We start from the raw sequence: 12,502 nt of genomic DNA on the forward strand, positions 1-12,502 counted from the left end.
ATCAAGATGAAGTTACTGTCGCCCCTCTACTCATCAAAAGATGGATCTGATGGCCCAGTAGTAGGGCATTGTGTATCTGCGTTAGAGCATTTGGCTCTGCCCATCCTAGGACTGTGCCTATTTTTAAATATATATATATTTGCCACCACCAAATCAGTGGGGTCTTCCTCCAGAAGGGGGAAGGTGCTTGGGAGGCTGGATCAGGCCCCTGAACTGGAGGTTAGCAACTGCTGTCCTATGCATCATGCTTTGAAGTATTTTACAATAACCGAGGAAGATTTAATGGCCCATTGTTGTGTGTGACATTCTGCAACCACAGCAGCACGAGCACCCAAATCATTCTCTTTCCTATCCTGATGTTTCTCCCTGTTTTCTAGGCAATTTGAAGTTGCTGTAAGAAGCGATGGGTGTTGCTCAGTTCTCTCAGAAAACTCTGGAAATCCTGTGGTACATTTAAATTCTACTGCTGCCACTATCATTTGTGCTGGAGCTCATGATAGACTCTACCCCTGCTGCCACATTAATACATTACCCAGGGATTTGAGGTTGCCTTATTAGAGTAGACTGTCCTTTTTAAATACTTGTGAATGCCTTGTAAGTATTTGGAGGGTCTCAGTGAAACATTCTCAATAAAAGAGGGGTGATCTGATCCCCAACTTATCAGGTAAAGGGACCCCTGACCATTGGGTCCTGTCGTGACCGACTCTGGGGTTGTGGCGCTCATCTCGATTTATTGGCCGAAGGAGCCGGCGTTCAGCTTCCGGGTCATGTGGCCAGCATGACTAAGCCACTTCTGGCGAACCAGAGCAGCACATGGAAACGCCGTTTACCTTCCCACCAGAGCAGTGCCTATTTATCTACTTGCACTTTTGGGGCATGCTTTCGAACTGCTAGGTTGGCAGGAGCTGGGACAGAGCAATGGGAGTTCACCCCGTCACGGGGATTCGAACCACCAACTTTCTGATCGGCAAGTCCTAGGCTCTGTGGTTTAACCCACAGTGCCACCCACGTGGCGGGTAGGGTTATCAGGTAGGGGCAGTTAATTGGAAGTACAGGGAGATTTAGATTAGATCCACTTTTGGCTCAGGGTGCCTACGGCTGGTTGTTAGGGGAAATAGGTACAGTCAAACCTCAGTTCCCAAATGCCCCCGTTTTGGGACGTTTTGGCTCCCGAATGCCGAAAACCGAGCAGTAAGTGTTCAGCTTTTCGAACGTTTTTTTGGAAGCTGAACGTCTGATGAGGCTTCCGCTTGAGTCCATGAAGCTCCGCCAGCCAATCAGAAGCCATGCCTTGGCTGTCGAACATTTCGGAAGCCAAACGGGCTTCCGGAACAGATTACATTTGACAACTGAGGTTTGACTGTACCACACGCGCTGCGCTAGCACAACCAAATTCACGGAGGAAAGCACTATTAGCCCTGACAGATCACCAGATTCTGGGGACAAACAACAGAGGAAGCCCTTGTTGACTTAATGTTTCATTGGTAAGCTTTGCAGAAGTACCCAAACTTCTGGAACCAGAATGCTGAACTGGATTCACTTTTGGTCTCTCCCAGTGAAACTTTCTCCTTCAAAACAGCTTTTCCCTGCAGGGTTCCAGTCCCATGTTTGCAAGGTGAATACAAGGAAGGAAACCCAGATGGTATGCATCTGGTAGCATGGACTAAGCACTGATGTCCTTCACTGGGAAGTTCAACAATAGCTAGTAAAGTTATCTTCCGAATTTAAATGAGACTCTGTAAACAGACTGTCTAGCTCCTGAACTTTCAGAGAACATCTGTGACTTTGAAATGAACTCTACAACCAAAGGCTATCTAGAAGCTATTGCTCAGATTCCCACAAGGCCTCCTGCAGTGACATGTAATAGATACCAACAGGAATAACTCTTGGCATTCCTGCCTGCAGCTCTTGATTGCATCATAGCGTTCAGCTCCCAAGACATCAATGGAGCCTATTGAACAAGCATAAAAAAGCACTAATGTGGCCCTGGTGGTGAATTTTTAATGTTAAAAAATTTCAAAATATTATAAGCTGACACACGAAATGAACTTATTATATGGGATGAAGCAACTGTTGGGGCAACCGCACAATATGAGGTCACTGATTCTTCGAAATGATATTTATGTAATTAAAAAGCTGTCCGTAGTTTGTAATTAAAAAGTTATCCCTACTTTACAGGCTTGAAAAGAGAAAGGGGGGGGGGACCACCACAGGCTTAAAAAGTGGATTTGTCTCATGGACCTAAAGTCCCAAGACTAGTGACTCTCTTTGACAGGGCCTGATTTACCACTAGAAAGCATGGCTCCAAGTAGCTTTCTGCTTATCCCACGCTTTCTAGACACTGGCCGAAAGGTTTTGCCCTTTCCCTGGGAAAACCCACTCTTTAGTGATAAATCAGAGCCAACGTTAATCCAGAGAAAACCCAGTTGTCGTTGGCTCTGATTCAGCACTAAAAAATGGGTTCCCCCAGGGGGAAGCCGTGGGTCAAGGGCAAGTATGGATGAGCCCTGAGTCTCCCTGTGCCTTCAACTTTTTAGAACCCACAAAATCACAAAAGGATCAAGAAATTGGCCCCGTATAAAAACTCAGCTGACCAAGTCTTCCCATAATAAATAAGGGCACAAACTAGCACAACATTCATTTTAGCTGGACAGATGTAGCTCATAGGTTAAATAAAAATCTACTGAAATTAAAAATTGTTCCTAGAGATTAGTTAGGCACACAAAAAATTAACTTCCTTTGTACTGCAATATGTGAATGAGTGCTGAAATGAATTTGAGGAAGGAGAGTTCTAGTCAAACTATGTTTTTATCCTAGTACAAGGATTAGCACAAGGGGATTCCCTGCTCTCCCCCCCCCCAAAAAAATCTGTTCTGTGGGAATGGGGGACCCGCAGAATAGATTTAGGGCATGTGTAAGGGAAGGAGAGTTGGAGACGGTTCAGTTGCATAAGAAGAAATCCCTGTGCTGACAGAGCAATCTGCTTAGCGCTACAGTGAACACAGCCCTCACTATTTAAAATAAAAATAAAAATAAATCAATTTTAAAATGTATGCTTCACAAGAGAAATGTATGCTTTACCATGTAGATGATAAAATGGCAACCCAGTTGAGACGTTCATATGTAAAATGAACAGAGCCTGAACAAACTTAAAGCTTGATTTGCAACTTGAGTGGATTCCAATTAGAAACAATACTGGGATTTCTGACATTACCTATCCTTTTAATTATTCTTTCAAATTATTTTTAAAAAGCAGAGGAACCATGAAAGACCGTTCAAAATGACAGTATTCCTCTCTAAAACATTCTTGTTATAATATCTGTTGAAATACAATGTTTCCAGTGTTCAATATAGTTTCTAAATTTACTTATTTCTTCCTTGCCTTTTTGGAACATAACCAAATGCAAATGCAATTATTCAATGTATTCAAACAACTTTTTAGGCACTCCTCTATACTTGGCCTCGCAGTATGTTGTTTCTATGCTATTTACACTCCTTTGCTGGCAGCCATTGTTGTAATATTGGTGTTAATATTATTTAAATTCAAAGTCAGGGCAAGTGGGAAAGGGGGGATTCATTCCATTCCCCTGCTTGCTGCTGAACAGATGGCCAGCTCCATTTCAGAAAATATTATCCCAGCCCTAGATTGGACTTTTGATCCCCAGCTAATACACCTGCACGACTATTTGCATGCCTATTTTCTCTTGCTGGATCAGGGCAGTGAACTTTATAATCAACCCATATAACTGGCAACATGCAAATTAACAGGGCTGTACATAATTGCTGCAATTAATTAGCTGCTAATAGCTAAAACGAAATAGCCAACATCAAGGCAAACTGCAGAATGTCCTTGCAAAAATTCATTGCAGGTAAAATTTATGCTGGTTAACCTCGAGTGCCACTTAATTAAGCAGTGGGATTTTGTTGGTTAGTGCTGTTCTTGAGGCAGCTCCTCCATCCCTCTTAAAATCGGTTATTTTTCAAGGTGAAAAATAATCACAGAACAATATGCAATTCATTATAAACACAAATGAAATCAAGTCAGCTCTCGGCTCCGTAGGAGAGACTATTTATGAGTGGAAGAGAAGCTTTTGAGACGAGAGTGGCAGAGAACCAAATTTCCAGGAAGAGAATTCATACTCCTCCATCGATGGGGAATATGTTAGGAGGTCTTTCTTACCTAGCAAAGAGCTACGGGAAGGCCTGTGAAAGAGACAGGTAACACAGCCAACAAGAAGCCTAGCAAGAGAACAGCAGTGCTGATGTGACGTGAATCACAAGAGCAACAGTCCCTTCAGCCGTCTTGGTTTGTATGAGTGAAGCAACTTCTCAGTATTCTGTTGAGGCGCCCTTTTGCACAGCTACAGAGATGAGTCTACCTTCTACCTCTTCCAGACTACAAGCGAACATCCTCTTTATGATGTAGGCCTCCTGCATGTACCAATTACTATTCCATCCCAAATTCACTCTATTCTGAGCTGCACGAGGACAGCAATGCCAGAATCTCAGTGCAATCCTCAAGGCTTTTGGAAGGTAATGCCCGGCCCCGCAATCTTGTAAGCACAGAATTTCTAACTATTTTATTTCCACTGAAACACATAGGGTATAGGGCAGTATACAATTTTATTATTATTATTTCCCTTGAGTAGCCAGTCATTTTAATGATTGCGTCATGTTGCGCCCCCAGGGAAGTTTGATTTCACCACTGGAGGTGCACTTCATTGTCTCTTGAGACAGACAGATACAGCAAGATGTTTTAAAACGTCTTATTTATATAAAAAAATTATATACTACTGTATATAAAAATATAATAACAAGAGTGGTTTACAACCATGATACATAAAACCATACAATCAAAAGCTTGTAAAAATGTTAAAACCAGAAAGCAGCTAACTATTAAGCTATTGTAATGGTTTGTAAGTGGGAGGCATATGTATACTTTTACAAATAAGCAAATAAATATAAGCCAGGGACTCAAGTGGCCAAGTTGCCATCCATGATTTTCGAGAAGCCTACACACTCTGGATGGGTCACAAATTGTGCAGGCTTAGTCGAAAGCAAATGGGAGCATATCGTATGTGAGACACCTTGACAGAATTGTGAGCTTCTCTTTAAAATATTCTGTTCTTTCTATCACCTCCAAAACAATTATATATATTTATGCCTGCATGTTTGTTTCTGTCTGCACTTACCCATTGGGGCATCTTCCCAGCTTGAGGGTCGTGATGATGGAACTGAAGAACAAGAACCGTCACCACCACAGATAAGCCGACAATGACCATGATGCTTGCAAAATATTGTGCTGTGCATTAAAAGAGGGGAGGGAGAAGATAACAAATAGTTACTTAGCCTTTGGGGGCTCCCAGAGCACTTGGCAACTTGGTTGGATTTTTACAGCCTTGACAGCACGGTAAATGACATAAGAATATGCAGTGTATCGTGCATTGCAAAGTTATAGCCATTAAACATTTGTCATTTTAACATGCTTTAAAAAGAAGAAGCTAGAAACAAAATATCTACATGCTTCCTGAATTTAACGGGATGCATCCTCTTTTAGTCTTTTCCTAAGTGGTTGTGTTATACCACTAATTACAGAATATAGACAATGTATCAATGTATTCTGTGTGCGCGCCCTGCCTTTAGGTTGGCAACTTGTGGCCCTGTCTTCATTTTATGGGGACGGGACAAGGGGAAATGGGGAGAGCAGAAAGTGAGGCAAAAAAGGAGGTACCCCACTAGCCTTGCCTAATGGTAGCAGGTACACCTGACCAACCACACCTGAGGTTCACCCCACCCCCCCATCCTGCTTCAGGTACTCGTTGCCATAATTGTGGACATCCATAGGTTGAACATGGGAGAAACACGCATGCAGCCAGAAATGCTTTGAAGGTTTGTACTTTAGCAGCTGATCGCATAGTGGAAGTAGCAAATCGCTTTTCCTTTTAAACTCATTTACCCCCAGAGTCAGGTGCTTAGTTACAGTAAAAATAAAATAAAATATGCAAATAACCACTACCACACGAATAAAACAGGCTGCCTAGTCTTCAGAATTCTCTAATATTCCACAGATGAAAGTAAAAACCCACTATTGTGTATTTGAAGTGTGCTTATTTGTCCAGGAGAAATCACTGTTCGAGGCACTTGGACTTTGCTGAAGGCTCATCTCTGCCTCTGGTACACTGAATTGATTTACTCAGCAGCACCAGCATATATTAATGTTTTGCTCCAATTATCCCTATTTATCTACCACCACTCATAGATTTAATTCAATTTGTTGTGGCCCTGGGGAGGAAGCTGGATTCTGAAGAACCATATGAGCACACTAACAACATTTTAGAAAAGATATACCCCCAAGCCTGTTAACTGGAGGAGAGACCAGAAAAGAAAGGCTGTCTCTGGTAAACAGAGAGAATTGAGGTGTATGCAATTCTGGCCCCAGTGTTAATATCAATCCCCAAAGGAGAGAGAAACCTATAAAAAGATCATACCTTATTAGAGAGGTCAGAACTCTGCATTGGCTAAATTTGAACACCACAATAAGTGATAGTTTATCTTGTGAGAAATGAGCCTACTGGCCTCCCCAGGACTGAGGCAATCCCAGTGGTGGAGGAAGGGGGGTGCAGTGGGGGCAGACCACCCCGGGTGTCTTCAGGGGGGGACATTTGGCAGTCGCGGGTGGGTGGTGCGCCGAATGTCCGCCATCAGTGGCTCGCTCCACCCCCAGCTGCAGGGCATATGTGCCACTCCATGCACCCGAGCAGCTGTCTTGTGCCTGGACAGCGTGGGCATATGCTCCACCACTGGGCAATCCCCCTTGCAGTGCATCATGACAAAGAGTTTGGCCACTTTCACTTCTGATTTCAATAAAGCACAATTTAACATTACGTTCTAACCCTAAACTGTGGTTAGCTGTAACCACAGTTCAGTGAAATAAGCCAGCTTCGTAAACTATGGCTTGAAGTTGGCTTGTTTCAAACAAACCATGGTTAAAATTAACCATGATATAATAATAGTAATCTTTATTGCAGTCCAATGACCCATAACATGGATTCAGAATAAAATACAGATTCATACAGACAACCCCCCAGGGAAGGAAGTCCAAAGCGTTATTTGTTTAGTCATGGGTATGATTGACCATGATATGTCAAACAGATGACATGGAAGCTGAGATTAATCATCAACAACAGTCATACCTCGGGTTGAAGTAGCTTCGGGTTGAAGTAGCTACGGGTTGAGCATTTTTGGGTTGCGCTCCGCGGCGACCCAGAAGTAACGGAACACGTTACTTCCGGGTTTTGCCGCATGCGCAGACACTCAAAATGACGTCACGTGCATGTGCGGAAGCGGCGAATCACAACCCGCGTGGACTCAGGTTGCGTTCGTTTCGGGATGTGAATGGGGCTCCGGAACAGATCCCGTTCGCATCCAGAGGTACCCCTGTACTACTTGCAACTGCACCAGAGGAGGGAGGTGGACAAGTGTGAAAACCCCAGGAGGAGGCTAGGCTTGTTCTCTCACAATAAACTGTGGCAGTGCCCAAACACAGCCAGTTCCTCAATTCTTTCATGGAATTTCTTCTCTCACAATGCTGCAAAAGCTGGTCTGGCATTGATGGAGCCCAGAGAGATAAGAGGCCAGAATCACACCTTGTTCCGAATTCAACAGCCTCACAACAGCTGTCCCTTGAGAAATGCTAGTCATAACACCATACATGTCTGCATACAAATGGACAGATCCGACAGGGTGGGAAGAATGAAAGAGGTACCACATAACTCTTCAGATTATTTGCTCTATCCCCTTGGAAGACCAAAGGAAATGGCGGGGGATGTCAGAGTCCAAAGCAAATGTGGCACCCCCTCCTTCCTCTCTCTCTCTCTCTCTCTCTCTCTCTCTCTCTCTCTCTCTCTCTCTCTCTTCTCCATTACGTATTATTTTCCCCCTTGCCCCCTGCATGGAATTAGACTGCTTAATCCAGATTTCCTCAACCTCGGCCTTCCAGACCTTTTGAGACTACAGTGGTACCTCGGGTTAAGTACTTAATTCCTTCCGGAGGTCCGTTCTTAACCTGAAACTGTTCTTAACCTGAAGCACCACTTTAGCTAATGGGGCCGCCACGCTGCCGGAGCATGATTTCTGTTCTCATCCTGACGCAAAGTTCTTAACCCAGGGTACTATTTTTGGGTTAGCGGAGTCTGTAACCTGAAGCGTATGTAACCTGAAGCGTATGTAACCTGAGGTACCACTGTACAATCCCTATTATCCCTGACCACTGGTCCTGCTAGCTAAGGATCATGGGAGTTGTAGGCCAAAAACATCTGGAGGGCCGAGTTTGAGGAAGCCTGCCTTAATCCATCTTGACCTTAAGGATTAAAGGCAGCACCTAAATAAGAAACACAAGGCTGAGAGCAATGTTAAATGCAACATGATACCATACATCTAAAGCTTTATGGGAAGTGTAGTCTACCCCTCACAATGCAACAATCCCCAGCACCCTGAACCAAACTACATTTCCCAAGTTTTTTTGGTGGAAGTCATAAGAGCTACCTGGAGGAGACTCTTGAGAGTCCCATGGACTGCAAGAAGAACAAACCTCTCCATTCTGAAGGAAATCAGCCCTGAGTGCTCACTGGAAGGACAGATCCTGAAGCTGAGGCTCCAATACTTTGGCCACCTCATGAGAAGAGAAGACTCCCTGGAAAAGACCCTGATGCTGGGAAAGATGGAGGGCACAAGGAGAAGGGGGCGACAGAGGACGAGATGCTTGGACAGTGTTCTCGAAGCTACGAACGTGAGTTTGACCAAACTGCGGAAGGCAGTGGAAGACAGGAGTGCCTGGTGTGCTCTGGTCCATGGGGTCAGGAAGAGTCGGACACAACTAAACGACTAAACAACAACAACATAAGAGCTACGCAGGCATAAAACTGGCGCAGGTTTCTAATCCAGATAACACCTTGCATATTTGCAACAGCACTGTACAGAAAGCCCTGCTTGCATTTGCCCTCTCCCCATCTGCCTGCATGGCTGGAGGTATTAACTTTTAACGTTTGCAGCTAATGTACAGAAACAAGGAGTTCACCCCCTTGTGCTAATGCGGTGGGCGAGTCACTCCTCCAGCTCCGCTGTAACTAGAGTGCCTAATGAATTTCCATTCTGCTCTGATTCATTCTTTGGAAAGTACACCGCAGGACTGCAAAATGTGTCAGGAAATTGAATTTGGACCACGATACCTGGACGAAAGCCAGGGATGTTGTATGTGATGGATGACAGGTGCCACCTGGAAAAAAAAACTCATCCTTGCCAGAGCTTTAATGCTCTTCTACAATGCTGTTCCACAAGAGCATTAAAAAAAAAAAATGGTATATCAGCCTGCAAGGAGCAAGCAAGGAAAATAAAGCTGCCGCTGCATGCAGTGAGAAAATGAATAAGTCCTAACTCCTCCCCATCGCAAAGGCACTGCCTTGGAGAAAGACTATTTGCAGCCCTGCCTTTCAAGATGCAAAGCCGTTGCACCCAGGGAGGGCAATTGAGAGCATGTAGGTCAGGCGTGTGCAGGGGGAGAGGTCCTTTGGCACATCAGAGGTTGCTGGGCTCAACTGCCCACCATCCCCAGCAAGCATGGCTAAGGACCAGGATGATGAGAGTTGGCAAACCTGCAACATCTGGTGGTGGGATAATGAGTCCCCACAGGTGTCAGAGGTTGTGTCCAGTCTCATCACCTCTCTGCTGGAAGGGGAAGCTTCTTGCCTGCAAGACATGAGAAGGGAACTGCCATGTGCATTGCCAGAAGCAGTGCAGTGCAATGTTGCATTGTTAGAAGTTTATTTAGGGAAGTTAAAAAAAAAAATGACTGATGTTTTAATGTATTTTTAATCTCCTGTTGGAAGCTGCCCAAAGTGGCTGGCGAAACCCAGCCAGATGGGCGGGGTATAAGTATATTATTATTATTATTATTATTATTATTATTATTATTATTATTATTATGCTTCTTACCGATCGTGCCACAGGCCCTGGAATCCTGTTTCTAGAAGTCTATTACTCTATAAACACTGAAGTAGTATTTACTGTATGTGCTCATTCTTTCGACCCTTCATTGTGGGCAGTGGGCAGTAAGATGCATTGGCTTCAATTAAGACAAGGCAAAAAAAATCTCAATTATTTGGAATCACTAAAGACCTCTCAGGGCCTTTCTTCCAACAACAAGTTTTTTATCTAAACCAGATGCTATATTTCTTCATTCTATGCAACTAATTCCCACTACAGTTTTGATGGATCACGATACTTTATTTCCCTCTGTGTTCTAAACTGTTGCTTTTAGCGTTGATTGGAATGGCTGAATCCTTTAGAGATTTCTCTGTTCCAATTATAAGCAAAACTCCCTCTTCGCTGTGTAGAGGCCAAAACAAGTTGTGAATTAAAAAAGAAAAGAAAACCAAAGCTATCAGTTCAGAATTCGACTTCTGGTGATAATATACCATTACAACCATTTCATATTTTTGGTTTTAGCATACAAATGCTGCGTCCGCTAACGATTCCTCAGCAACCTAAGATTTTATTGCCTTTTATGTTGCTTGAGTTCATTATGTGATTAATTGCGCTTGACTCCTAACAGTGTCATGGGACTCCCTAGAAGAAGCAAGGGAAATGGTTCAATTTCCCCGAGTATAAATTTTAAAAAAGCAACAGCAAAAACAAAATAAACCCAAGCTGGTAGACTGGTAGTAGTTAATTTCCATCTGTCAGGGCTTGCCAGGCTACATTTGGCCCAGAAGCTCTATCTCCTGCTGGGGAAGCAGGAATGATGGAAAGACACTAAAACATGTTCCAGATCCTTTTTTTTTTTCCATATTGCTTTTCAAAAGCACATCAGAATGGCTCACAAAGTGTAAGAGTCCACTAGGAGTTTGGCCTTTCGGCCACCTGCAGACCAAGTGTTCCTATTTTCCAGGGACAGCCCCAGATTTACAGAAGCCATCCCAGTTTCTTATTTGAATGCCCTATAGAAGACATCTAGGGAATATTTAAAACAAAATAAAAAAATTCCTTCCAGTAGCACCTTAAAGACCAACTAAGTTAGTTCTTGGTATGAGCTTTCGTGTGCATGCACACTTCTTCAGATACACTGAAACAGAAGTCACCAGACCCTTCTATATAGTGAGAAGGTGGGGAGGGGTATTACTCAGAAGGGTGGTGGGAATGGGTGATTGGCAGATAGCTGTGATGAGCCTGTTGACGACTCTTAACGACTGCAATAGATCTTACAGGAAAAAGCAAGGGGTGAGAAGGTGAAAAATGGCTTTGTCATGTATAATGAGATAAGAATCCAATGTCTTTGTTCAGACCAGGTCTCTCCATGGTTTTAAGTTTGGTAATAAGTTGCAATTCAGCAGCTTCTCTTTCCAGTCTATTTCTGAAATTCCTTTGTAATAGAACAGCTACTTTGAGATCTTGTATAGAATGTCCTGGGAGATTGAAGTGTTCTCCTACTGGTTTCTCTGTCTTTAAGGTGCTACTGGAAGGAATTTTTTTATTTTGTTTTGACTATGGCAGACCAACACGGCTACCTATCTGTAATAGGGAATGTTTTTAATGCTTTACTGTGTTTTTATATATGTTGGAAGCTGCCCAGAGTGGCTGGGGCAACCCAGTCAGAGGGGCAGGATATAAATTAATATATATATATTAATATTATGGAATGATGTTGTTGTTTAGTCATTTAGTCGTGTCCGACTCTTCGTGACCCCATGGACCAGAGCACGCCAGGCACTCTTGTCTTCCACTGCCTCCCACAGTTTGGTCAAACTCATGCTGGTAGCTTCGTGAACACTATCCAACCATCTCATCCTCTGTCGTTCCCTTCTCCTTGTGCCCTCCATCTTTCCCAACATCAGGGTCTTTTCTAGAGAGTCTTCTCTTCTCATGAGGTGGCCAAAGTATTGGAGTCTCAGCTTCAGGATTTGTCCTTCCAGTGAGCACTCAGGGCTGATTTCCTTCAGAATGGAGAGGTTTGATCTTCTTGCAGTCCATGGGACTCTCAAGAGTCTCCTCCAGCACCATAATTCAAAAGCATCAAATAGGACACCTCTGATTCCATCAGAGAAATGTTGGAGGGTATGCAGTGGAGCTTTTTCAGTACCTTGGAGAGTGCTCTTGTTCTGCATTTCCCATCTCACAAATTCTCTGCAGGAAAGCAGTGCCCAGCTCCTGTTGGCCAAACAATATTTTCCTGCTTTTCAGCAGAAGCTTTTGAAATGAATAGCATAAGCATATTAGCTTGTGTGTGTGTGTGTAAGAGAAAGAGGTCTCAGAGTTGCATTGCAATTGGCCTTTCTGTGCAAGTACCGCATGGAGGGTGATCATCTAAGTCCCTTTGGAGCCATTGTTAAAATCTGGACTTTTCTATTTCAAAGTTTTCATCAGGGATCAGGCCACATAGCCTTTTCATTTGCCCACAGAGCACATCTTTGCAACAGCTGAACGTAATGCTCCCTGGCATGTTGGAACG

General features: G+C 43.6%; 2 protein-coding genes across 2 annotated transcripts in view; both read right to left on the reverse strand.

Annotated features, from left to right (window-relative positions):
• The window catches only part of CHRNB3 (cholinergic receptor nicotinic beta 3 subunit), a 319,642-nt gene that overhangs the window by 116,365 nt on the left and 190,775 nt on the right, over nucleotides 1–12,502 (reverse strand). The gene's annotated exons all lie outside the window — the stretch shown is intronic.
• LOC307206344 (neuronal acetylcholine receptor subunit alpha-7-like) overlaps nucleotides 1–12,502 on the reverse strand; it is a 115,313-nt gene that overhangs the window by 5,651 nt on the left and 97,160 nt on the right. The window contains exon 9 of the mRNA XM_079959549.1: nucleotides 5,193–5,302. Within this exon, the coding sequence (XP_079815675.1) occupies nucleotides 5,193–5,302 (110 nt within the window). The remainder of the gene's footprint in view (nucleotides 1–5,192; nucleotides 5,303–12,502) is intronic.

Source organism: Podarcis cretensis (assembly GCF_951804945.1).
Source record: "Podarcis cretensis genome assembly, chromosome: 17".
Classification (NCBI taxonomy): domain Eukaryota; kingdom Metazoa; phylum Chordata; class Lepidosauria; order Squamata; family Lacertidae; genus Podarcis; species Podarcis cretensis.